The sequence below is a fragment of the Coturnix japonica genome, chromosome 1 (assembly GCF_054131305.1).
Source record: "Coturnix japonica strain WE chromosome 1, WE-NBRP24, whole genome shotgun sequence".
Taxonomy (NCBI): domain Eukaryota; kingdom Metazoa; phylum Chordata; class Aves; order Galliformes; family Phasianidae; genus Coturnix; species Coturnix japonica.
Window position 1 is genome coordinate 173,025,378 of NC_140663.1, and position 27,130 is coordinate 173,052,507.

At 40.1% G+C, this 27,130-nt stretch overlaps 1 protein-coding gene across 25 annotated transcripts in view; it reads right to left on the reverse strand.

The window, feature by feature from the left end:
* The window catches only part of DLG2 (discs large MAGUK scaffold protein 2), a 959,079-nt gene that overhangs the window by 799,267 nt on the left and 132,682 nt on the right, over window positions 1–27,130 (reverse strand). For 9 of the 25 annotated variants that reach the window (XR_014942266.1, XM_032442239.2, XM_032442237.2 and 6 more), the window contains exons 5-6: window positions 22,745–22,837; window positions 3,802–3,876 (exon numbers count right to left, since the gene is read on the reverse strand). Coding sequence is in view for 24 of the 25 variants with exons in the window: in XM_032442239.2 (XP_032298130.1) it covers window positions 3,802–3,876; window positions 22,745–22,837 (168 nt within the window). In the remaining variant the exon portion in view is untranslated. Of the gene's footprint in view, window positions 1–3,801; window positions 3,877–15,465; window positions 16,100–22,744; window positions 22,838–27,130 lie in introns of those variants that run through there. The other 16 variants (XM_085536516.1, XM_085536515.1, XM_085536514.1 and 13 more) reach the window with 7 other exon arrangements.

Consider the following 27,130-nt stretch of genomic DNA (forward strand, 5'->3'; position numbering starts at 1 on the left):
AGGGCTAGAGTGCATTCTTGTCCCTCCAGTGTTCCCAGTAAACTGGGAAAAGTTAAAGGCAAAGTAACTTTACAATTTGTTCGCTGACTTATATTCCATGTAAACAGAACCATAATATCTTACATATGTATTCAGGGCTCAGGAAGAATTAACTTTCACTCTCCTTGTGAGGGCAGAAAGACATCAGGCTCAGCTGCCAAGCAGGCTGGCAGACAAAATGTGCAGTGTATTCCCATGGTGTAGCACCTACATAAAGCTACAGCCTAAGAGATTTGGACACCTCACTACAAGAGAAACACTGAGGCTCTGGAGAGGGTCCAAAGATGTTCAACAAAGCAGTGAAGCGTCTGGAGCACAGGTCTTAAGGGGAGTGAGTGAGGGAACTAGGATTGTTCAGTCTGGAGAGACCTGGTCACTCTCTACAACTCACTGAACAGAGATTGTAGAGAGATGGGGTTGGCCTTTTCTCCAAGGTAGCAGCAATAGGACAAGAGTGAATGGCCTTCAGTTGCACCAAGGAAGATTCAGGTTGCATAGTAAGAAAAAGTTCTTCTCCAAAAGAGTAGTGAAGTACTGAAACAGGCTGCCCAGGGAGATGGTGGGGTCACCATCCATGAAGGTGTTCAAGAAATGTTGAGGTGAGACACTGAGGGACATGGTTTGGTGGGCATGGAGGGGATGGGTTGACAGTTGGACTTGATGATCTTAGTGGTATTTTACAGCCTTAATGATTTGATGACTCTTTGATCATATGAGCTATGGTAGTGTGAACAGCTGTGAAGATCTTCATACAGATTCCACTGTTCTCAAAGTCCTTGTTTACTTCTGAACGTTGAGGGGTCAGATGGCAGTGAATGAAGATCTACAAAACAGTGGCTTAGGGTACTCACTAGAAATCTTTTGTGCCCCAGATAAACTTCACCACTCCTTTCTGCTGTTTCTTAGTAGCAGAAGACATCCCAAAAGAGTGGAAGGGGATTAGGATGATGGACCAAGAGCTCTGTAGTGTGAAAAAAGCAGAGAGAATCTAATAATGCTGCACAGAGAATGTGTTGAATGCTGACCTCAAAAATTGCTGTTAACCCCAAATATTTCTGCAACACAGATGCAGTTTGTGATAGTTCATTATCTCTGCATAATAGATCTAGCAAGCAAGCCATCCTAGCAAGAGGAAAGTTTAGTATGCCAACAGCAAAGCAGTGAAACTCCTTTTGGAGTATCTTATAATCAAACACTACAAATCCTATGGAAGACATGACTAAAAAGTGTAAGCGCAGACAAAGACACCCTTAGGTAATTCCCTTGATTAAAACTCTCAGACTTGAAATGAATCTAATTAAGGACATTGTGAAGGCATAGAAAGTCAGTGTTCACTTATGCCCTCTTTTACAGATGGTGAGTTGCCAAACAGAACTGAGAATCTTAATTGCAAGAATCATCAGTAAATTCAAAAAAAGACAGTAAATTAGGGACTGCAAAAGCGTCAGACTGTTACACAACTGCTAGCTCTCCTGGTTCTTGCACTAGATGGCAAAGGCAATCCCAGGAGAGGACATAGCGCTTCTTTATAAAGACTGCTGAAAAAGGAGAGAAAAATCTCTCCCAGACTCATGAATTCCAAAGTGATGCAGCCAGGGAAATGTGTGAAAGAGGATGTTTACCCTGTTTACCATTTTGCTTAACAGTCATTCTTTCACACTGTTTCCTACACTGCTCTTGAAAGTTTTACAAACACACACTATGGTTGTTGCATGCAGTTGTCACAACTGGCTTACAAGTAAATGCTTATAAATACCTAATTCAAAGAATTAGGCAGAAAAAATCTGGCTGGCTGCATTGGAAATGGCTTAATGGGAAATCAAGGAAAAAATAAATAGACAAATAAATAAATAGAATAAAACAATAAAAAAAGAGCCATCACAGGAGCTATCTTGTGAACTTATTTGTGGGGTATTTCTGAGCTCTTTAAATCCGTTCAACATTCAAATACAGATGGAAGCAAACTTCAAACAGGCAATTATTTCATGAACACATGCTGTACTCTATATTTGCAGAAAACAGTAACCAAGTGAACGGTTGAACCGTGTTCTAATAGTAAGCTTTTGTGTTCTGTTTTTCTTTTCCTCCTGTAACTGTTTAAAAATAACACTGCTTGCAGAGTTATCCTATGTTAGATCACTTCTGTTGCTAACAAAGACAACAAAGCATGATCCTCAGTTTATCACTTCTATTGTCAATATGCAAGATAACAGGTATATAGAAATTACCCATGCATGGACATGTCTGGTGTAACACAACAAGCAAAGACTAATCAATCTAAATCCTTTCATTTTTGATGGCTTAAGAATGAAATACTCTAAAAAAGAAAATACCCAGATGGGAAGAAAAGTTATTATACTTATGAAAGCTTTTAAAGTCACTGTCCAAAAAGTCAGTTCTTGACGTTAATGGAAATCACTGAGTGCAACTGCTCCTGACCTAATTACTTTTACTATCAAATATTTCCATTTCAGAGAGCACCACACTGCTATACTTGTGCTCATGCCACATCCCTCTCTATACAAACAAAATAACAATCAGGCCACATCATAAAGTCAATCCAAATTCTATGAGAATGTAAACAAATAATTAAGAATTAGAAGTTAGTTACTGGGCTAGATCCTCAGATGGAAAACATCTGTTTAGCTGAATGGTTCAATAAATATGTTTATGTGGGTTTATTTTCATAGATAGATTAACAATGATATCATTAATTTTAACATAATTTGAAGACAACCAGTAATACAGGGTTTACAATCACTTTCAAGATCAGCAGGAGACCAAGGGAAGACAAAAACTGGAATCTGTTTCTCATTCATCTACTCATAAATGGTGACAAGTTGATAGCTGAGGACCAACATCAATCTGTGGTCTAGAGCCAAAGAAAATGTCACCTAAATCCTGCCAACCCCTCAGCTGAGATAAATCACCATAGCTCTATTAGTCAGCCCTCTAACTTCCAGCATCCAAGGATTTGGCTCTATACATAATGTATATTCAGACAAGATATAAATCAGTGCAGAGTCAACTTGACCACAGTTACTTTTTTCTTTTTAAATATTACTGTGTCCTTGATAGTTAAAGCAAATCTCAATAAAGTCATCTAATTGGCAGCATTTAAACAGGCAATTTCCACTCCAGTAAAGTTCTCTTACTGCCCACCATTTCAAAAGTTGCCTACACTAGACTAATATTCCCACTTATTAGTCCATGAAGCGCATAGGATCACTAGTTTTTCTTTCATGAAAAAGTGGAAAAAAAACATCACCCAGTCTTGGTGTTATTATACGAATCTGCAGACAAGCGGTGCTATAAATGTCATTTGTTCCTGGCAGTCCCAGCAGGAGCGTATGGATTAATTCCCACAAACCATGCCCATGACAGGGCAGAACTAGCAGGCTCCTTGTCATCACACTCAGCTGGAGCACAGTTAGTTAGAGCAAGTGGCAGGAACTCCACATTCCATTTGATTTGGATTCTGCCAACAACCATGCTTGCCACACCACACTTGCCACTGATCCCCATGCTCCACATGGAATGAATTAAATTTCTGAAGAGGGTGAACTTCTGAAGAAGCCCTGCTAAGACCATACCCAACATTTCAACAGCTCGGGCTTCCCACAGAGTTTGGTTTGGTCTTAGGACTTGCTTCTGTTCTTTCTCAAGCACTGAGTCTCGAAATTTTACCTGGCAGCACTGTTCCAAACAGAGAGACTTACCATTCAGACTCTCAAAGCTTTGCATTAAAAGACTCAGACTTACGGTAGAGTGCTGAATGGGTATCCAGGCAGGTGTTTCGACTGAGCATTTGTGGTATGGACATCTGCCATGGCTCTGCTGCAAACAAGTGAAAATGGCATTACACACAACACAGTACGTGCTGCAATCACTAGGCACAATGGGCTCCATTCCAGATGGAGCATTTAGGAGTTTACTAGGACCCGTTAAGCCTGACAAATTCATTTTTCTATCACTATATAAGATCTGCAGGTCATAGAATCAAACTTTACCCATCACTTTTTCAATGAAGTTCTCAGTTAGGTGGATGAATGCAGTCTTCATCTAACCTGAACCCCAAGCAGCTGCCATCTGGTTTCCTTCCACAACAGAGCATTCAGGGAACAACAGCAGAGCTTTAGAGAGAAGGTAAAAATCAGCTTTTTTCCCCCCATTTCATAATAGGCTGCATTTTTGCATCACGTCTTATTTGAATTGCAGCCTGAACCACCCCAGGGCTATTTCCCAGGAGGAAATCTGTCCTGAATTATCAAGGGGTGTTTCTTTGCTGAGTAGTACCCACAGGTTGCTCACCAAATTGAACATGGAAAAAGAGCGAGACTCCTGCAGTTCCCTGAAACTGTGCAAAAACCAAAAGAGTGAGGGGTTAACTTCTAGTCTAATATTCCACATGGCAGTGCAAGATGCTACCATCGAGTTTTCAGGCTGACCTACCTGTAATTTCCATTGCATTTTTAGCGATTCAATTACATTTTAGCAAAGGTTTGTAGCCCATAAGAACAAATTGCAATAGCGGGTTGGGTCAGAATCCCTGAAGAAAAGTTCAGAATATATTCTGCTGTCTGCCACCATTGCTCTCAGCATTTCACATATGAGTCAAACTATTATTTAGCTGCTAGAATTGGAGGACTCCCTTAATTATGTGTGTTCCTGAAGCTGAACATCATGTAAAAAAATGAACAAACAAACAAAATAACCAGCCTTTTGTTTTATTCTCATTTAAGACAGGCATATTGCAAGAAGCAACAATATACAATACACTTTTCCTTTCCTCATGCTGAGAGCAAAGGAGGGTGACCTCTGAGAACAGAACAGATGAGGCTTTATGCTACTTTCCACTCACAGTCTGATTTGAGAACATTAACTAACAAGCCTATTTCTGTTTTCTTCTTTATCACCAAAAAGCAAACATTTCTAAAGCACTGCAATGCTAAACACTTTTATAAGGAGGAAGAAAAAAAAAAAAAAAAAAAAAAAAGGTAGGAAAAGCTGCGCTTAGCAATTTCAGATTTGTATTCCCCAAACATTAAAAACCTTCTATATTTCCACTTAGACACCTTTAAGGAACATTCAACAATGCATAGTTAGTAAGCAGGAAGCATTATATACTGAAATGAAAGTTAAGAAAGCCTTTTTAATGGGATTGGAAAAAGTCATTGGTATCGTGGCAGGAATATGTTATCTCTTTCAAGGAAGGGATGAATGCTACACCAAACCAAGGCTATCAAAATAACAAAACTATAAACAAATAAACTTTGATCAAAAGGCTGGATAAAATATTTCCTATTATTATTTTTCTTTCGTTAACAGTCTAACCTAAGTCTAAATAAAGGCAAGACAATTGATAATCTGCTTTGGACAGGACATATGTTTTTGATTGAAACCTTTAACCTCAAAAACTCAGGTAACCATGTATAGCAGTGTCCAGAGATTCCTTAAAAGTAAGTTCTTAAAGAGGATATGTCTGCAAAGTAAAAGGTCCAGATCTTGTAGAAGGAGGAGCACTCTATATATACTCCTTACTTTGAGATTCACATCTGATAGAGAAGCTAATCTCCTTCCTTCTCTGGAGGCACTATTACATGTAATTAACAATCCAATAGGTTTATCAGAAATGCAGACTCACATAGGTAACAAGACAAAAAGAACCAATACCAGAAGGCAAAAGAAAGACTTCAAGACCTTCAGACACTTTGAGCCAAACAACTTCTTCCCAGCAAGCAGCCTTAAGAAAGCTTCTTTCCTATGTACTTTACTCAGCCAGATGTTGAAATAGCTGACTGTAATTGTTCTGGTTACAAACATCAGTATGATGTAGAATCATAGAAAAGCTTTTGTTGGAAGGGATCTCAAATGATCAGCTTGTTCTGTTCTCACTGCCCTGGGCAGGACTGACAATCACTAAATCAGGTATGTATATTTTGCATATTTTTCTTCATGGAAATACTGAATCAGAATGGGTAAAGCTGAGAGTTCTGTGGCACTGCAAAGCAGAGGTTGTTGGTTGCAGAGGCTGTTGGTCACAGAGATGCGGTTGCACATCAGCAAGCTCTGGTGAAAGTATCAAGGATAAATTCCTCTTTTGATGTGGGTGATCAAACACACTGATTGCAGGAGGTGTCTGAGGGACTCTGAGAGCACGTATGTATAGATTATTGCCATTTTCTCATGGGGAAGTAGAGATGGACAGAAGATAGAAAGACTATTTAGGAACAGTTTATCTGCTATAGGTTTCTTTAGGTCTCACTGAATTGCAGCACTCTTAAGATCTGACTTAAATTCTTTCTCAGGGAAGATACTGGTGATTAGAGTCAAAAGGAGTCACAGGCAAGATTCCCTTTGTATCCACAAAAATAGCCAAGAATATGATTTGCAAATTGCACACATGTCCTTGAGTGAGGTCTCCAAGAACAAAAGAGTTCTCTGAAGTCAAACCCAATGGAAGACACTCATCTACTCTTATACAGCCTGACAAATTATCTTCTCTGATGCAGAGGATTCTCTGGGGAAATGAAAACCGTAGAACTAAAATATAATCATACACAAGGCAATACCTCTGACCTACTGATTCACTCATAAATAACCATTCCTTTCTCCTTGACTGCACACATCCTCTCATTTTTCAGAACTCTTGTATCAGGTGAAGGGAGGCAGAAGGAAATTTGCATGGTAGTAGCAAACAGATTAAAAACACAGAAGAAATGCATGATTATGTAGAGGATGTGTGCCAGGAGACCTATCTTTTCTGCTTTTAATGTCCTTTTGGATATTGCAAGGAATCCATTTGGTCAACTCTAGCTATCTGAAATGTTTAAAAATGCAGTTCACCTCAGCACTAGGAAATTATCTTCCCACGTCCACCCAGGCTCTTGGAATATTAGAGAAAGGGCTTGCTAAGGCTGCATAGCTCTGCTGTCATTAAGAAATGCTATCATTACTTGAGGCAGGATCAGGCTTTCTAATTTTCTTTGTCTTACTCAGTATCTTCCACCTTTCCTTATGTGTGCAGCTCTCCACTGCTGTGCAGTAGCTTTAAGCCCAAATCATATCTGCCTGAGCAGTTAATTGAACATTTTCTTTTCTCAGTTTATAGAGCTGTTCACAGATTTATGAAACAAATCACCCTTCTTCTTTCATAGTTAAAACTAATCTCAATAAAGACATCTCTCTGAGATCAGCAAATTATAATCTAATGAAATCTATTGAAAATTTCAGTTGCACTAAACAAGGTCAATGCTTAGAAGAAATGAAATGTCATTCAGAAATGAAGATCAAAGTAATTCCCTTCTATTCCTGCTGCTACCATAGAGACCAAGGGAGGGGGAAGTGGGGGAAGAAGAGATTTAACAGACTTAATTCTTCCTGAAATTTATAATTAACTACAAGGGAAAAGGGACAATTACCATATTTCTAAAGAATAAAGGAGGAAAAAAAGTTGAGCTTTTGACAAGATATAATTACAAGACATCGTATATGCAATGCACATTGATTTGTTCTGTACAATTTTCTTGAGGCTCCCCCCTAAAAAAAAAAAAAAAAAGATTTTTTTCTAGAAAAGACAGCACGTGTCTCATCAGTTTACATTCATAACATTTGAAATCCAAGAGCTAGAGGTTTACAATAATTGTTCCAAAATTTAACATTGGTAAATAGAGATTTGAAATAAATACTCGGTTGCACTTCCCATCTGTCAGACTTCTGTGAGTACGTTCTCCAGCTAAGATGAATGGTAATCAATGAAAAGGATCTTCCTACACTTCTAAGAATGTGCAGTTTAGCCAGCAGCCAACCCAAGTCATCAAAGCTGTCCTCAAGTACCACTTCAGAGTGGAGTTTACTGAATCACATGTAAATTGCATGGATTCAGCAGTATCACACTTTTAAAGTCTGGCAGGAAAGCACCACATTCTGAAGTGCTCATCAGGATCTAATAATGACTACAGAAAAAATCATTTTGATTTTAGCTAAATGTGAATCTCTGGGGAGAAAATCATTAAGATTCCTTTGTTTCTGGTTTATTGGAGCCTGAATATTCAGCACAAAAACTTAGCTACCCAATTTATGATTTGAAACTGCAATGATTCCAAGCTTGAAGCCTTGCAGAGAGAAAAACAACAAATGTTGCACAGATCTGTTTAGCACTATTAACAACATGCACGCAGATAGAAATGTGGTAAGTTTTTTTTGTTTCATATCCAGTTAAATTTAAATCAGATCCCTATGTAATGCAGTACTCTACAGTTCTGCCAGTTTTCTTAAGATTATAACATCCTCCAGCACCCGAGGTACCACTTTGTCCTCAGTATTTATGTCTTGCTTTATCATTCCCTAATATTTGGTCAGGCTCCATAAACAGCATCTCAGACACACGCATCTGATCCTGTAGGAAGTTCTATAGACTAAGATGAACATCACTAAGGATACACCATTTTAATCTATATAAATATAGAATTTAGATTAACTCAATATAAACGAGGAGGTTAAAGGAGGACCCCTTTTTTAATGAGAACTGTTTAAAAAGCACTTTGACATAAATAAATATTCTATTAGGTTTTGCATTAACATTAGGCCACCATAATCAGTATTCCAAGTTAAGCTCAGTGTGAATTCATATCTGCAAAATGAGACTGACAGCTAGCATGTATTGCATGCTCTCCACCTCCAGCAGTTGACCTAATCAGATTTATCATTCTGTCCTCCTGAGAGCGCCTTGGGACTGATTTTACTGCTCTAAGTCAGAGAAGCCAAAGTAGAGACATCGCTTCAGTGGTGCCACCTCTGTTTTGCTCCATTCTTCAGCCAAGTTGTAAAAATGCCCCTTTACTCCAATGGTTTGGCAATGGAAGTCAACTGAGTTGGCTAAACTCTAAATGAAGGTGTCCCCCCTCACTTGGAGAATCCACAGAGGGGGGACAGGGTCCCAAATCTATACCTACCCTTCCCAAGGATGAAACGCTATCAACATGTAATGTGAACTTTTAATGATATGCTCAGTGAAGATTAGCAGTTTCAAGATCAACTAGCTCAGCCACAGCAGCTCCTCAGTCAGATTTACAGAATTTTGTTTTGTCTTCTATATTAAGACTAAAGGGAATGGAAATTTAATGCTAACAAAAAGACAAGCTGTACGTTTTACAGCTTTACTTCTCTGTATTACTCCTAACTTCATGCTGTGATGTGAGATGATGCATGTGCAGAGAGAAAGAAGCCTACAGAACTTATACTCAAGGTATATGCTAGATGTTGGTATCATACTTGTGAGTAGCGGCTTCTTATTTTCCACAACCTTTGCCTGTATTGAGACTTATGATCACACATCCATCAGAGTTTTGCCTAAAGTGCACACATGGATCTCCTCTGTTCTAAATATATTGCCAGATGAACAGAAGAAAATAGAATAGACAGATGTTGCTGGCTCCTGGCTACATCGCCAGTCAGAATTGAACATGTTCATCATTGGGATGGCTCAACATAAACAAGCATGTGACCCTTCTTCCCAGTGCCAGCACAAAACATAGATTTCTTTTCTTTCTATCTTTACTTCATTGTTTTAAACCCTTGAATTAATTTCTTAGAAAAGGTGCTTGGAGGACAACAAGGAAGAAGATACGGAAGAGTAAAACAGAATTTTAAGAGAAAGAGAGAAAGAGATGGAAAGGAAGGGAAGGGAAGGGAAGGGAAGGGAAGGGAAGGGAAGGGAAGGGAAGGGAAGGGAAGGGAAGGGAAGGGAAGGGAAGGGAAGGGAAGGGAAGGGAAGGGAAGGGAAGGGAAGGGAAGGGAAGGGAAGGGAAGGGAAGGGAAGGGAAGGGAAGGGAAGGGAAGGGAAGGGAAGGGAAGGGAAGGGAAGGGAAGGGAAGGGAAGGGAAGGGAAGGGAAGGGGAGGGGAGGGGAGGGGAGGGGAGGGGAGGGGAGGGGAGGGGAGGGGAGGGGAGGGGAGGGGAGGGGAGGGGAGGGGAGGGGAGGGGAGGGGAGGGGAGGGGAGGGGAGGGGAGGGGAGGGGAGGGGAGGGGAGGGGAGGGGAGGGGAGGGGAGGGGAGGGGAGGGGAGGGGAGGGGAGGGGAGGGGAGGGGAGGGGAGGGGAGGGGAGGGGAGGGGAGGGGAGGGGAGGGGAGGGGAGGGGAGGGGAGGGGAGGGGAGGGGAGGGGAGGGGAGGGGAGGGGAGGGGAGGGGAGGGGAGGGGAGGGGAGGGGAGGGGAGGGGAGGGGAGGGGAGGGGAGGGGAGGGGAGGGGAGGGGAGGGGAGGGGAGGGAAGGGAAGGGAAGGGAAGGGAAGGGAAGGGAAGGGAAGGGAAGGGAAGGGAAGGGAAGGGAAGGGAAGGGAAGGGAAGGGAAGGGAAGGGAAGGGAAGGGAAGGGAAGGGAAGGGAAGGGAAGGGAAGGGAAGGGAAGGGAAGGGAAGGGAAGGGAAGGGAAGGGAAGGGAAGGGAAGGGAAGGGAAGGGAAGGGAAGGGAAGGGAAGGGAAGGGAAGGGAAGGGAAGGGAAGGGAAGGGAAGGGAAGGGAAGGGAAGGGAAGGGAAGGGAAGGGAAGGGAAGGGAAGGGAAGGGAAGGGAAGGGAAGGGAAGGGAAGGGAAGGGAAGGGAAGGGAAGGGGAAGGAGGGGAGGGAGGGGAGGGGAGGGGAGGAGGGAGGGGAGGGAGGGAGGGGAGGGGAGGGGAGGGGAGGGGAGGGGAGGGGAGGGGAGGGGAGGGGAGGGGAGGGGAGGGGAGGGGAGGGGAGGGGAGGGGAGGGGAGGGGAGGGAAGGGGAGGAAATCTTTAGTAGTGTAACAAACTATTTCTAAATAAAAATAAAAATAAGAGATCTACTCTACACTCACATGAATAATCACTTTTTTCTATTTAGTCACACTCCAACTAAACATGAAACTTGTGCAGCATACATTACTGCTTATCACAGAATCACAGAATTGTAGGGGTTGGAAGGGACCTCTAGAGATCATCGAGTCCAACCCCCCTGCCAAAGCAGGCTCCCTACACCATGTCACACAGGTAGGCATCGAGGTGGGTCTTAAATATCTCCAGAGAAGGAGACTCCACCATCTCTCTGGGCAGCCTTTTCCAGTGCTCCGTCACCCTCACTGTAAAGAAGTTCTTCCACACATTCATGTGGAACTTTCTATGCTGTAGTTTAGGTATGCCATTACCCCTAGTCCTGTCTCCAGGCACTACTGAGAAGAAGTGCATATATTATACACATCCACATATATACTGCTTATATATCCACAGTGGAAGCTTGCAACGAGATTCCTAATGGAGTAATTTCTGCAGAATTTTCAAAATCCGGGTGACCAAAATTTATTTTTATAGCTGCCAAAACCACCAACAGGATCAAGTTAAGCATTCTGTCTCAGTCTGAAGGAAGCCACTTTCTTTCAAGGCAAGTGACTCAACTCAGGAGTTAGGCAACAAACAAGTGGTTTAGGTTTTCTGAATAAATTGGGGTATTTGAGCTGGTGTCTAGTCTTGTGTCATTAGTATACACTTGTTTCATCTTTGCAAGCATCCCTCAACACACAGAAACATTCAAGTGATTTTAAGCAAATCACAAGATGCAGCTCCAAAAGTAAACAGGAGGTAACACTGGTGACAATCAAAATTGTCAATTCTTAGTGTCATGACCAATGTTAAGGATGGTAAAGCATTAGACTAGATTGCTCAGAACATTTTAAAATGTCTGTAACAGGAGCACTTTAGCCAGCCCCACTTTTGACCAAGGAATGGATGGTGACTTGTGGTGTTCTGCTCTTATTTATTTTTATGTGATGTTGTGATTATTAATTGCAGGTTTCAGAAAGCCTTGATCTGAGACCTTAAGGTCGTGAGTTTTAAAAAATATATATACATTTTGGTTTATCTTCCTTTGCCTTCTGGGTTTAAAACCTTTCAAGCTTCCACCTTTGAGTTCTCCTTTGCAACAGTGAGGAGCAAAAAGATACTCTTTTTCACAGTGAAAGATGATCATCCTTTCCAAGCCACCTGACACCAAGAGCCAGGGGTTTCAGATAAACCAGTTCCCATTGTAGTGAATCTTGTCTGGCAACACGGATACCTATTTTCTTTTTCACCAACTACAGCTACTGCTGTATTCATAACACTACAAAGGGCAGAGGGAGAGCTGAGAGCCAGTAGAGGGGACAGCATGTTGCCTTTGACTGTTAGGAGGCACAGCAGGAATGTTCTTCCTTTACAAAACCTCCTGGTGCTCCTGATGGAGTGGAATCTTGACCTAAACTTTTTTTATACAGAATTCTTGCTAGTGATAAAATAATGCCACAAAATAATGGGCTTCATGAAACAGGAAAAGAACTAATCCATGCTAGTTGCACGATAAATTAAAATAATCCAGGAACACATAAGTCCTTTTTGACTGATTCCACATTTCCTAAGTCAAGGGTGTAAACATTCATGGAAAGACGAAACAAAAATGGAAAAGGAAGAATCTGGACAAAAGAATATGTGAAATCTATCTTAAACATAGTCTACATTTTGTTTGAAAAGAATAATGTCTGGTAGACTTAAGATCTGGGGAGGTAGATAAGATGCCTTCTAAAAAGTAGCGATCAAAATAGGGTCTTTGGATCCCTTGTACATAATCTACAAGGGCATATTCACCCCATCACATTTATGTCATTTCCTATGGGCTGGAAATACCACAAATTCCAGGCTAAATTTAATGATCATGTGTTATAAATGTCAATTTTTTTGAACACTGTTCACTTTTTTCCGACCAAGTAGAATTCATTTTTCACTCACTTTTTATTATTTATAAGATCTGAAGAACAGAACTGATGTATTTACTCTCTGTTGACATTAAGATCTACTTTTCCAAGGATGAAAATGGCAATTATTAACAGAAATCAGGCAAATGGATATTTAAATAAGGGTAATTAACAGATCTGGGGCAAAAAAAAAAAAAGCCAGGCTGCTGTTTTGTATAATTCATATTATTAAAGTAAATTTTAAAATAAATATGCAATGTTCTGCAAAGGAAAAAAATAAATAAATAAATAACAAAAAACAACCAAACAAAAAAGCCTGTGCTCTGTGCTTTCATTATACTGGTGAAAACCTTCATAAGCTGATACTGCAAAAATTTTGTAGACTTAAAGGAAATAGAGTTAGTCCAATGCATAATAAAGGAAGTAGGAGCAGATTATGAATCAATATAACATCACTAGTGCAGCTATATAAATATGGCACTAAAGTAAGATGAAGAAATCAACTTTAATTTATTTGGCTCTGAGTCTTTGCAATATGAAAGTTTTCTGAAACTAGATTTTTTTTCCATTATTCAGCTCATTTATATATGTTAATGTGGTGTTCCTACATGCATCCAAATAGCAGGTCACCTACAATTTGCAATCCTATCTCATTCCAACCCTACAGTTGGCAGCAGAGACTGAATATGTGGAGTTGAATATTTGAGGCTGAAACGCTTGACTTTCATAACCATTTTGGCAATTTAGTAGCAGATCCACAAAACAGAGGAGCTGGGATGAAAAATATGGTGGATATTTGGAGTTGGGAGCCCTTCTCTGAGCAGTATCCAGAGTACAAATTTGTTACTGACTGAACAACCCTGGGAAAATATTTGGTGTCAACACTCAGTGCCCATTCATGAAATGCATAAAGTCATAACTCATATTGAAGATATACAGGTATAAAAGTTGTTGGGCCATCTTCACCTCCCAGTCACAAAACTTTTAAAGCAGATTCAATCTCCCATCCCGACTCCTCCATGTCAAACTTTCAAGACCAAGGACAGCTGCAATTATGGTTCCACATTACCAGAGAACCAGACGTGGGGTTTAATTGAAGCTCTTTTTCAACCTTCCAACTTATTTCTGATTATATATATATATATATAATTAATGTCAAGGAGTACAAATCAGCTGTTTAGAACCAGGCTGCACACAGGCTTTGCTCAGTGGTGCAGCACCAGTGATGCTGAGCACTTTTCACTGGCATCACGTCAACTGGAACCTATAGGAATCTCCAGTCTACTCCAGGGCAGGTTGAGGATGCAGCATTTGATCCATGACAGCTTGCAGGAACCAGAAGGTCCTGGAAAGAGCCAGAAAGAATGAGAGAGAACAGAAGGTGAATGAGGTCACAAAAGGAGCACAAGTTCCTTCTGTGGCCTCATTCACCTCCTGTTCTCTCCCTGTCTGGGTTTCTCCATCGGTGACAGGAATGACAGCTTGCATCTGTTTCCACAGCTTCATCATTCTCTGGCTGGCAACCCACCAGCCCTCATTGATGCCATGGGTGTGTGCGGTACCTGCTCCTGCCCTTCTCCACGTCAGAGATTGGTGTCCCCATTTTACATGGCCATCAAGAAAAAAAATGACAGCAGTGGCTACATTGGCACTAACTGGCAGTTTGTTGTATCTTTGCACAGCCTTGGGGTGCTATGGATACCCTAGACACTTTGCAAATCTTATGGAAATCATTAAATTCATCAAAAAAATGAAACAGAACATGGAGCAGCTTAACTGAATCCCAGTGTCCTGACTTACCCTGCTAACTGCTCCTCATAAACACCGGCACCATGTGCAAATCCACCTACAAACATGTGGTGAGCTGCCTGTCCTGTAGCAATAGGAAGGAATTTCCCTGATTATCTCCCTCTTATTTACTATAATGTCAGCTTCCTAAGTTTAAAGATGTTTCAAAGAATCATTCAGTTTACCCCTATCCCAGATCTTCAACTCGGTCAGTGCCCTTAACCGCAGTCTTTAACCTGCCACAGCTATTGCAGATAACAGACTATTTACATCCACATTTGGAAGGAATTATTTAGAAATACCACTCCTAAGCAGTCAGCTCAGATCCAACATCAGTATAAGAGTGCTGAACTGGGGCAAAGGCATTTTTATTTTTCAGGCCTAAAGAAGCAAAGCTATCTATGTCCACCCCCCCAGCCCCCCCAAAAAAGCCACAATAAGCCACAAGAAACTTGCATCTCTCCAATCAGAAACATCATGACTACCTAAACTACATCTGATTGGCCTCTTTAAAAATGCTAGGACCCATATAATGCCCTCATATTTCTTATTCTTTAGTTCACAGAATAAGCTGATAAGCTAAGAAAATTTGTGCCTGATACCATGTATTCTGTAAGTGCTCCAGTAGCTGGAGATATTAATAGACACAAGCACAGGCTAAGATAAAATATGAAATCATTTTCCTTTTGCTAGTAAAAATAAGCAAATTACATATCATTTAGGAAGTGATACAGAAACAAAATGCATAATCTACAGAAGAAGAGAACAAAATGCTCATTGAAACAAAGCTTATTTATCACTTTATCTTACAACCTGACACAGTACATGCTCAATCCATTTAATTACAGGAACAGAAAAATAGCAGAAAAATATGTACACATTACAGCAATGTATCCAGTCCTACCTTGGTCGTGACAATGCACAGACAATCCATTCTGTAAATCTCCACAGGAGTGTATGTAAATCATAAAAACAAATCAGCAAGGGTGAGGAAAGGCTTTTGAACAGCATGAACAGAACCGGAGGCTTGAATCTGCACAGCCTGCTTTTCCAAGTGGGGCCCTCATAAGAAACTCGAGTCCTCCTCCACAATGCTAAAGGCAGTCATGATGCTCACAGAGATCAGAAAACCCACTAGAAATCGTCTCAAGCAAAACTTCCAGGTGGCTTATCAGGCTTGATTGCTGCATTGTTCAATCTGCGATCAGAATATTCTGTTGAATGGTATGCAGCCTTCTACATGGGAAGATGAGAACCACAACAAGCACAAAAGAGCAAAAGCATCACATTTCAGCCCTGGCTCTGGTTTCACAATTCTGATCTGCTGTTTCAGTATACCCATAAGATTTCCTTTGCCAAGTCTCTCTCTCTCTCTCAATCTCTCTCTCTCGCTCGCTCTCTCCTTCCCTGTCTCTTTTTTTTTCTCCCCCCTCTCGCTCGCTCTCTCCCTCCTCTTTTCTACTAACTCGGAGCAAGCACAGCACATACAACTATCAGGCCCATCTATCACAGCGCTGTCGCTTCTCTGCCAAAACAACTGCTTTCAGTTGTACGGGTTTTTATTAGGAACACGATTCTGCAAACGCGTATTGCTGGAAGTGAAACATTGAGGTGCGTGCGATAGCTCATGCGTCACATTCACGGCCGCTCAGAATTACTGGGTCACGTTCAGATTCAGGAAGTGAATATAAATAACAGCTGGAGAAGGCGAACTTTCAAAAAGTGAAACAGAAAATAAGCAGTCAGGTGAAAAACGGGATATGCACATTTACACATGCACACAGGTCTGGGTAATGCAACAGGGATGTTATTTTACTTTACCATCCATGGTGGGTGGGGGGAAAAAACAAACAGTATTCATACAGTATTCAAAGCTAGAAAAGGGCACCTTCTTTTTTTTCCCCACTTATGAAGAACACACCAAATATTTAATTTTTTCAAAAGCACCCTGAAAAACAGAGCTTAAAAACTTCTCAAGTTCTCTCCCAAACTTTCTCAGAATCTGAGATTCACAGATTTAACCCTTTAATTTCATGTTCTGTATGCCCTGCTTAGAGCTTTATGGGCTGTTTACCCCGATCCCTACCTTTCTTGCAGTGATGCTGCTGCAGAGCTTGCCTTTCAGGTGTCTTACATGAATCATTCTGAGTTAGAAAGCTCGCTGTCAGCTCTTAAAGTCTTCCCTCTCTTACAGACAGAGGAAGAGAAAAGAAAGAAGGAGGGAGAGAGAAAGAGACACAGAAGGGGAAAGATATGTAAAATGAAAGCTCTGGCCAAAGAGAGGAAAATCAATGCTCCTATTCACTGGAAAAAAAAAAACAAAAAAACAGCCAACTGGACTGTTGACAGCAACAAGAGGAAACGTCTAGACACCCATACATTACAATTCACCTTTTCAACACACTGGACAGCACAGTCCCCCAGGGTGCTTTGCTGAGGATCTCTCATTCACACTCAGAGCTAAAATATGTTTTCAATAAAACAAGACTTTCCAAGAAAATAAAAGGATATTTAAGAGTCATCTCTCTTCCATAAATTACCTGGGTTATAACCCTAATACTCCCCTGATTGCTAAAGCAGCAAGAGGTTCAGTAAATGGCACACATCACTTTGCCAAAATGAGGTCACTGCTACCAAAGTTACAACAGCCATAATGAATCAGATATGTGGTCAGAGAGCAACCAGCCCTCCCCCAGCTAGTATAGTCTTGGGGGACACAACATCTTAAAGAGAAAAGTTTCCAGAGCACCTCTGAATTTGCCTAAAACTTTAGCTCACTCTGGGCAACCACATGCATGCAAAACAAACTTGATTTGTGTTTACAGCTTGCACTTGAGCCTGCATATTTTCTCCCTACTGTGGTTGAGTCCAGTAGCCAAGTATTAGACAAGCTTATTAAACTATAGATTATGTGAATCAGGTAACTTTTCAAATGTCCTTGAAGTCAAAATCAATTAACCACCTACCTAAAAACAAATTAACCTAATAAGTTGATCTAACCAAAGAACTCCTTGTGTTCTTGGCATGACAGAGTGAAAGAGAATTCAATCAAAGATAAATTCAAGAGATGTTTTAACACTTTGATGTCAAGCAGGTAAAATATTTTTTCTATTCCACTTCATAGATTCAAGCTGATTTAGTAAGGTGTGAAATATTCCTATACATATAATGACCTAATGACTTGGCTGTAAAATTTCATGTCATACTGAAAATTGGCATATGGGGATATATTTTGAAATGGGTCTCTAAGGACGTGATCTGTAAATGCTTCTTCTTGCAAGAAACTTCTGTGAATTGGCTCCAGAGAATTCATGGTTCTATTTACAGTCAATATGAAAAAGAGAAGGTCTGAAAACTTTGAAGATATTCAATCAAGGTTGCCTGCATTTGAGTTTAGGAATTCCAGGCTTCATAAAGGTATCCAACAGTTTTCTCTTGCACTCCTCCAATTTTTGGATGTAAATCCTGCAGTGTCACCTCCTTCCATACAATGCACCAATAATCATCCTGCAGCATAGTATTTGCCTGTGCACTGTCCAAGCTTAGCACAACACTAAACTGCAGAGTCCCTAAAATATTGCTATTTCCAGCTAGATACTTTTACCATTCATTTTATCTCCTCAAATATAAGATTTTCAAATCTTGGCACAGCTTTCCCCTTCATTAGCAATATCTCCTTCTGCTCTAATTTCTGCAGGTCATCTTACTGCTTAGCTCTGTTTTTCCCTCTGTTCTTCCAGCCTTCTTGCTATCTGTCCATACGATCACAACTGAAATCTAATAGAAAGACTTGACCCAAAAACCAAACAAATTTCAGAAGCAACCATATGGAGTGAAAAGAGGTGGTTTGTAGTTGCTTCTGTAGTTGATTTAGACAGTCAGACGTATCCTCAGATGAGCTCTGACTCTTGGGAAGCCATAACTCAGGAATAACAGTATCTATTTCCCACTGTGATAGAGGTGGTTTAGCAGACCACCATCCAAGAGCTGTTTACACAGGTGACCATCTCCTCTTTTAGTTTTACTAAGGTGTCCATTTTTAAGTCATTCAAAGGAAAAAAAAAAAAGGGGGGCGGGGGGGGGAGAAGTTAAATGTTATGGTCTGTACAATACAGTAATTTAGACTGAGCAATTTAATGTTCCTTTCTGTCATTAAAAACCTGCATCCAGGTACTTCCACTTGGGCAACCAAAGCACAGGGCTTAACTAGGTGATTATATTTAGAAGCAGAGACTGTAACATTCAGCTGAAATTAATAAATTGTAAAGGCAAGCTTCAGTAAAACCTAAAATCAATAGGAAGATGGGAAGTATTCCATGTTTGGTTTTTTATCTTTCATGACACAATCCTTTAAAAAACTCTGAAATTATTTCAAAACCCAACTATTACTGTGCAAAAACCTGTACAGATTATTTAAAGAAAAAAGAAATGCAGTGTTGCCTTCAATGCCATCTCTAATTCAAGAAATGGATAATAAGGGGGGGAAATAAATGGATCTTGAAGCTTTGGTGGAGCCCCTAAGAAAGGAGGCATCTTCCAGACTGTTCACACAGCACTAGTAATGCCAGCATTTTGCAGAATCTACCCAGTGACTATTTAGAGCTCTCTGCACCTACACAGAGAATAGAAAACAACACACATCCTCTCACAAATGTGGAGAAAGATTTATTTACATTTTAATGTGTCCTAAGTTGTGTACTACAGAGTAAATGTTGTTGGTTTCAGGTTGGCTGTCTTCCACATGGGATTTTGTTCTTTCTTGTTTTCAGGCCCTATATTTGCACCCAAACAAGCTACAGGTATATTAAATACTTTCCCAATTACTTCTCTTGCAAGAGGGCAATCAGTGCAGTTATGAAGTTATTTCTCTGTGGTCAGAGCTCATCTACACCACATGAGACCAGCTCCAGTGAGGTTGCTACGCATCAGAAATGGTTTGTTAGTAGGTCACCACTGGAATAAAAGTTATGAGTAATTATATGCTAGAAAGGAAAAACCCAAGAGACAGACACTATTAGGGTAAAAAAAATGTAAAACTACTAATCTAGCAGATCCTGGATTTGTAGTCAGGAGCTATACTACAAATGAAATGTCAGAATAACTCCTGCTCCAGCCGTGAAAAGTTAATACAAATTTTAGAAGGCGTGAAGTTCTGTATACCTCAGTTGCTGAGAATTTTAATGCAGTTCCCAGGATGAACCAGAAACCCGTGAGTGCTAGTGTTAATTTAAAGATCAACAAATTAGCAATTCTGCCCCTCCTGACTGCAGCAGCCCTAACAGCAGCAGCTCCGCAATTGGCCTCAGGCCCTGGAGAGTCTCAGGCAGACTTTTCTTACAGCTTTCCCTTCTCCTGTGCACAGCAAATTTCATTGCTATTTAGCACAATCGATGGTGGAGTCCTGACCACTTTCTATAGCAGGTAGCTTTCTGAACAGAAAAAAAACAATTTTATTTTCCGTAGAACCTCATACCTCACTGCTCTGAGCCCCATAAATGGTAAAATAGGAGTGGACAGAAGTGAAAGCTGAACAGCTGGTTCCATTACTTCAATCCAAGCACCCTGTGCCCACCTGGTCACAGCGCCCCAGGCTCAGCTGATGCATAGAAAGTTTGTTTTCATTCCCCTGGGCATCCCCTTTCCTCCTGCCCCAAGCCTTTGCCCTCAGTGGGACTGTAGTATTGTCTCCCTTCTTCCCCAGGAATCAATATAATTCCAGGATTCCAGGAGAAGTGGAGATGGAAAGGCCCTCAGTAGATCTTTATTCCAATCTCCTTCTCCAAATGTACTGAGTAGTAGAGATCCAGCCTGATCTTGACAATCCTCCAATATGGAGATCATACAGCCAACAAGCTCACCAGCTAGCTTATATGGCTATAAAAAAAAAAAAAAAAGAGCTGGGAACAGAGTAGTTCCCAGTCACAATCACAGTGTATGAAGAGGAGAATGGGGAAAGGTCCCCGAGCTATGAAAAGCCTGGGATAAACTAGCCTCTTGAAAGCTCTGCAGCCTTTCCCAATTTAAAATTTCTGTGTAGTGTTTTATATGTCTATTATTTTTCATACAAAGCCATAACTGCTTTCTCTTGCCTCCCACAAATCCCTTTTTCAGAATGAAACAGAAGCAGTTCAGTTACAAATGCTGCCTTGGCTTTATGTAGGCTGGACTGCTCTGCAATAGAAATACATGGTACTCAAGGGCAACCTGTCCCAAAGTGCTTCTCAGCTCTCAACACATTCTCCACAGTGAATGACGAGTTCATTATAATTCTTGAGCATACTGCCTGAGGAAGTAAATCTATCACCCAATTGATCATCAGAAGCCGAAAAGTGCTGATGCATATGTTTAAGCATGTAGCCAGTCCTAAATAGCTATGTGTCACTGTCATAGCAGCATGCCACCGACACTCAAGCAGTCACTTGAAAAAGAAATCAGAAAATAATAATAATAATAGAGGATTCTTTCAAATATAATGAAACAAAAACGGTAAATTCCAGGAAATGGAAATAAAACACCTTCTATCTGCTATCCCATGGTACTGAGTAAATACCACTCACAGCTCTGAATTTCATAGTTCTTGGGAACTGACTTGTTTGCTTTTAAAGTTTACTCTCAGGTACACATTGTACCAGAGAGATACAAACAGCGTGAAAATGCATTGTACAGGATTGCTGACAGAGAACCCCTGAGTCCAGCAAGTCACAATATTTCGACTCTAAGCAGAAAACAGAGTGTATTGTTCAGTTGGGCATTTGTACTGGAAATGATGTGAAATTGAGTTGAGATCCAGGGCATCTCACTTTTTCTACAACATTCTCATGGAAACACTGTACTTAGTGCATATATCCAGCCTCTGATAATTCCTTGCTTTGGAAACATACTGTCTCCATAAATACAGTGGCAAAATTCAATGGGTATACAAGTTCATGCAATACACATTTGATCTTTGGATTTTCCAGTTCTTAATCATCTTTTGTGCTGGGGCCATCTGCTTCAGCTTTAGACATTGAAGAGTATTTATCAGTCCCATATCTGAACTGGTGAGAGCCCTCATCTACTGTTCCTTACAGAGGGGACTGAGGAGATTCAAACCTGTATAAAATCAGGTTGCTAATTGGGTTTCTACCAAAAGATCCAATTCTGCTGATCTCACAATCAATCGCACTTCAAATTAGTACTGTAGGCTTATACAGTACAAAAGTTTTCTGATCATGAAGGAACACAGCAACACAATAATATCAAAACATTATGCCAGACAATAAGTGCTTTAGAACTTGAAAAATTAAAGAACAGAGAAACTGATGAAGGAATAACTTCAAAACCCATGGAAATCTCTTAGACAAGGTAATAACCTGCAATTTTCCACTGTTATAAACAACTTTCATTGAAGTTTACAAGTTATCGCATAAGCACGCCAACTCAGCTAATGTTTGTTTTCTTTACGTCGTGTTTCTGGTTTGATAACTTTAAAAGAAAACTTAATTTTCTTTCACTTCCAAAAGAAAAGAAAAAAAAAATACCTAATGACCGTAAGGCTGAAGCTCTGCATAATAATATCTGTGCCCAAGAGAACTGTTCCAGCCAAATTGTGAACCTATGAAAATAACTGAGATATTGTAATGAAACACTTATGACTTTGGCATGGCAAGCGGCACAACTGCTTCCTTTTCCCTCACCACAGTCATGAAGTCATATTGCTTCACACATTATCCATGTAGTCTTGAGGTCAGTATCATTAGACTGCCCATATAAAAATCACTTTACTGACGTTCTGCCACACTGGCTTCAAGCCACAAAGTAACTGTGAAACATACTGAAAGACAGAAAATGCCTTGGATAGAATGTACTGAGCGTGAAACACCTTGTATTCAAAAACACACTGAAATTAAAGCACATTAGGATCAGCAACCCAACAGAACCTCCACCGATATTAATGTTTCTGCACACTGAATAAAAAATAAATCCTGCCTTGAACAGCATGAAATACACAGGGCCAGTAACAAGAATAAATTGCAGCCATAAGCCTCATTCAAATGCATTAACAAACATGCTGCCAACAACCAGCACATATATATATATATATATAGCGAGAGCTCAGATTCAATATATTCTACAGATTTCACCTTCAGCAAAATTCAACCAAATAAAGATTTAATTCTCCATCATGAAATACTGGGCCATACCTTTGTCTTCACATCTACCGCATAAGTTCCAAAAGTCTGGTCTTCCTTCTTGTGAGATTGCCCAGATCCTTCGGATCCATTGGAAGCTGTAGCCTAAAGGGGGGGAGGGAAATGCCAAATAAAGTAGCTGATATATACAATTTAATTCTATTAAACCTAAATGTAAAGATTAGAGTGAACGTACGGAAGGGTAGCCTGAATTGAGCTAAACCTCAGGTGGTTGATACATGAGATTTTCAACTCAATGTTTTGTCATACAAAATTTCTGGGTTTTATCTCAGCCACACTCGTGGAAGTGTGTGAATGTCTTAATTGTCTAAATCTACAAGCTGATGCTTATCATAATCTCTAGTTGACTTCAGAAGGCATTCAGGTTTCTCTGCAGCTCTCAGCATCAGAACATAAAGATAAGAACAGAAATCGGTGCCCTGCCAAAAAGGCCTGCAGATGGTAATGGGGTTCTCATCTGGAGGAGCTGCAGGAGCAGATCTCATTACAGCACCAACTGCATTACCTGCTTTGTTTTCTCATTTCTAATTCATGACATTTTGGAAAGGGTTTCACACCGGTGCACAGCATGCGTATTTGCAAATCTTTAAAGATTAGAATGCTTTTCTTTTTTAACTTTGCTCTGTTTACAGAAATTGAATTTTTTTATCATTTACAAACAGTCATCAAAAACACCACTGCACAGTATTTTTCCCAATTATATCTTCTACAGAAGGCATAGTAAAAGGGGTGTATTTATTTATTTATTTATTTATTTGTTTATTTAATGTTCCTGCTGGAAATCTAAAATGCATTGTTGTAGATGTTGCATTCGGGCAATAAATATTACATATGACATCTCTGTTTACAACGTTTTTCCCTGCAAAAGTGTGCTTGAAGTGTTAGCTGCTGATTGAAACAAGATGACTGCCACTGTCTTGGATTTCAGAAAATTTCTGGGCACTTTGCAAGAGCACGAACAGGAAAGCAGAGTGAATTCAAACAGAGTTCAGTCTCTTGAATCTATTGGCACTGAGCATCACAGACACTCGCAGCGATTTAGGCCCATCTATTTTAGCTTGTTCACCAGGAATGCAATCAATTTTAACACAACCAGCAAGAAAATGTTAGCCTTTTAAATAGACTAGCCATTGCCAGAACAATTTTGAAAACAACAAGCCTGTGCCACAGAAACAGCCAAATCACATCCACATGTACAAATGCTTTCTCTTCTGATACTACATTTTTTATTTAGGGCTCCATCCAGCAAAAGACCGAACGCTGGCCCCAACCCAGCAACCTACTTAGACACGTGCTTTTAACTTCAGTGCAACCAATAGAATTAGGCTTGTGCTCCAGTCGAGAATGTGTTTAAATGTTGTATTGGATCAGACCCAGCAGCTACACATGAGTGCACAGCACTCCACACATGTCTTCTCTCAATTTTTAGGCTCTCTAACATGTCTGCAGTGCATGGAGAAGCATGTACTATTTGTTTCTTCTCACAGGAGTGTTGTGTATTTTACATTTGCAATCTGGAGAGGAAAGCTTGGCAACCTAGCCAAAGTTATATAAGAGAGCAAAGACCTGAACACAGCATGCCTCAGAGCCTACAAAAAACCCAGCAACTACTTGCATGTTTCCTTCAGAATGGGAGAATTGGTTTTACAAGGGGAAGAGAAGGACGCATAACAATTTTTCATTTTATCTTTGCCTTCTTTGTCTGACCTAAGTGTTAACAATATGAGCCATGCAAATCAACGTGTTGTCTATTTCCTCTAATCATCAGACTCTGATCCTTGAAGGAGCTCACCTTCTGCAACTCCTCAACTTCTTGAAAATTTCCAGCAGAAACTGTAGTCTGTATAATAGTATTTACCAAATGGGTGCAGCTGCAAAACTGGATAAGGAACAACTTCAGTTTGTTTATATTTTACTTTTTTCCCCCTCAAATTTATCATCATTAGCTGAAAGCAGTATTTTGAAAGAACATTAAACAATGTCATGAAGTGCTATGAAATGTTTCAATTGTTTTCCTTGGAATCATGGATTAATTCTGAAGAACAGTAAACCAAGGACATTAGGAGGATACAAATAGCTCCAGTAAGAGTAAGAGTAATAAATCTGGAACATCTCTCTGTTCCAACATTTTAAGGTTCAATACACATTAGCAAAATAATATATGGTTCACAGTCTTGAACAAAGTACACAATCCGTAGCAATCCATACAAAAACCAATAGTCATTTTGCTTTGTGCTTTGATATAAACAAGACTGTATAACTCAAGAGGCAAAAAGGAATCTTGCTGTGTCTTGTAAAAGTTTTATTAAAAACTAGTGCTCTTGGATTTGAGTCCCTTATTCTTGACATACATCTGCTCTGCCCTTTAGGGCTAACCAACAAGCATAATGTTCTCAGAAATGTATTTGAACTCAGTATATACGAAAGCTGCCTGCTCATGCAGAACAAGAATTTTAGCAACACCTCATTATTGCTGAACCATGGAGATCACCAAAAGAAGCACGACTGCCTGCCCTGGGGTGACACAGTGCAAACGCAGTGCAGCAAATGCCCCATGCTCATATCATCTTGGAGGAGGTTCTGGAAATGATGACTTCAAGCTTGAGTTAATACTACTGGCAAAAGTCTATTTTTATTTTTATTTTTTATCAGAAACACCTATCTAGAAGGCTGGTATTTGGAAAATATCACAAAAGAAACTATTATTCTCTCCAAGTCTGTCAGAAAAGGAGATTTTACAAATAAATTTTGCAAAAGGAGATTAAAACTTGATCTGGTAACTTAGCTCACATGGATGGTAATGATGAGAATTGCAGATCACACCAAAAGCAATCTTCCAGTTTTGTTTATAATTAATGCTAATCTATTTAGATTGTAATTAACATGGACTATTTAGACTGAAATCTCTTCAGGGCAATGTGTTTCTCATTGTGCAAACTTACAGCATTATTTAAATGTTTATTAATAAAATAGTAATCACATTAGCTACCTTTTAAATTCTATCTAATTTTAACAGTGCTCAGCTAAGCTTCTCTGTGTTTATATATCTTTCCTGTAGCTTATCAAGACTTGTACAATTGTCAACAGACAACAAAACCTTGCTGATTTGCTTTTTCTTTTTTCTTTTCTTTTCTTTTCTTTTCTTTTCTTTTCTTTTCTTTTTTTTTTTTTTTTTTTTTTTTTTTTTTGCCAGGGTTTAGTTATGGATTAGGAAAGACTTGTCACTGATTCCACCTTCAGCAGGCAGCCTACTCTAGTTCATGTCTGAGCCAGCAACCAGCCAGAAGGAGCATCTGTCCTCACAGGCACTTACAGTATATGAGGCTTCCAAGGCTACCCACAGGAGCCTTCCTATAACAGACAAGGTCTGAAAGACTGGAGGAATACTCCTGTCTACTATATGGATCCAGCTTTAATATTTGATATATCAATATATAACCTTCCACAGTAGTTACCACATGTTTATGCCTAGAAACAAAGTGCTGTTTTGGAAATGCTTTTTTTGATTAAGAAAAAAATAAGAAACACATGTGCAAACAACATCTTGTTGTTCCATGATCTCAGATGTTGCTGTGACAGCTTTGAACTTGTTTAAATACACGCCTATATGTTGTTGTTGTTGTTGTTTTGTATTTGTTTGTTTAGTAGGACACATAGAATCATATGTACCGACCTATGTACCACCAAACGTACGTACCAACCTATGGCTAGAAAGGCTTATCAGTTTTGCAAAGTGACCAAACGTTTGGTGGGAGTCACAGCCCACAAGCCCAAATATATGGGGCCCAGATATAAGTTTACTTATAAATATATATTTAAATACATTTGCCCAGAGAGGCTGTGGATGGCCCGTCCCTGGAGGTGTTCAAGGCCAGGCTGGATGGGTCCCTTGGCATCCTGGTCTAGTATTAAATGTGGGGGTTGGTGGCCCGGCCTATGACGGGGTGGGGGTTGGAGCTTGATGATCCTTGAGTTCCCCTCCAACCAAAGCCATTCTATGATTCTATGATGATGATAACTGCAGCTGCCTTAGGGTTCAAGGACTCAACACAGCTTCTACAGCCGCCAGTTCAGCGAATGCTCTCCTGCATACATTTAGAGAGAAAAATTCACATCAGAAGCTGGTCTGAGACTGATTCTGGCTGCTCCAGCTCCATAAGAGCTTATAGATAAATTCCCAGCTTGCTTCAAATGAGTTATAGTAAGAGAGAGCATAAAAAACAGGGATCTGTTAACTTGTGGATGCCAATATCTGTCAAGAAATCTATCATCTTGATAATCGTATGCTCACAGAAATATGGAGTGCTGAGAGATACTGCTTTTATTTAATTAACTTTTATGAAAGTAAGCATTTTAAAACAAATCATTAGAACATCT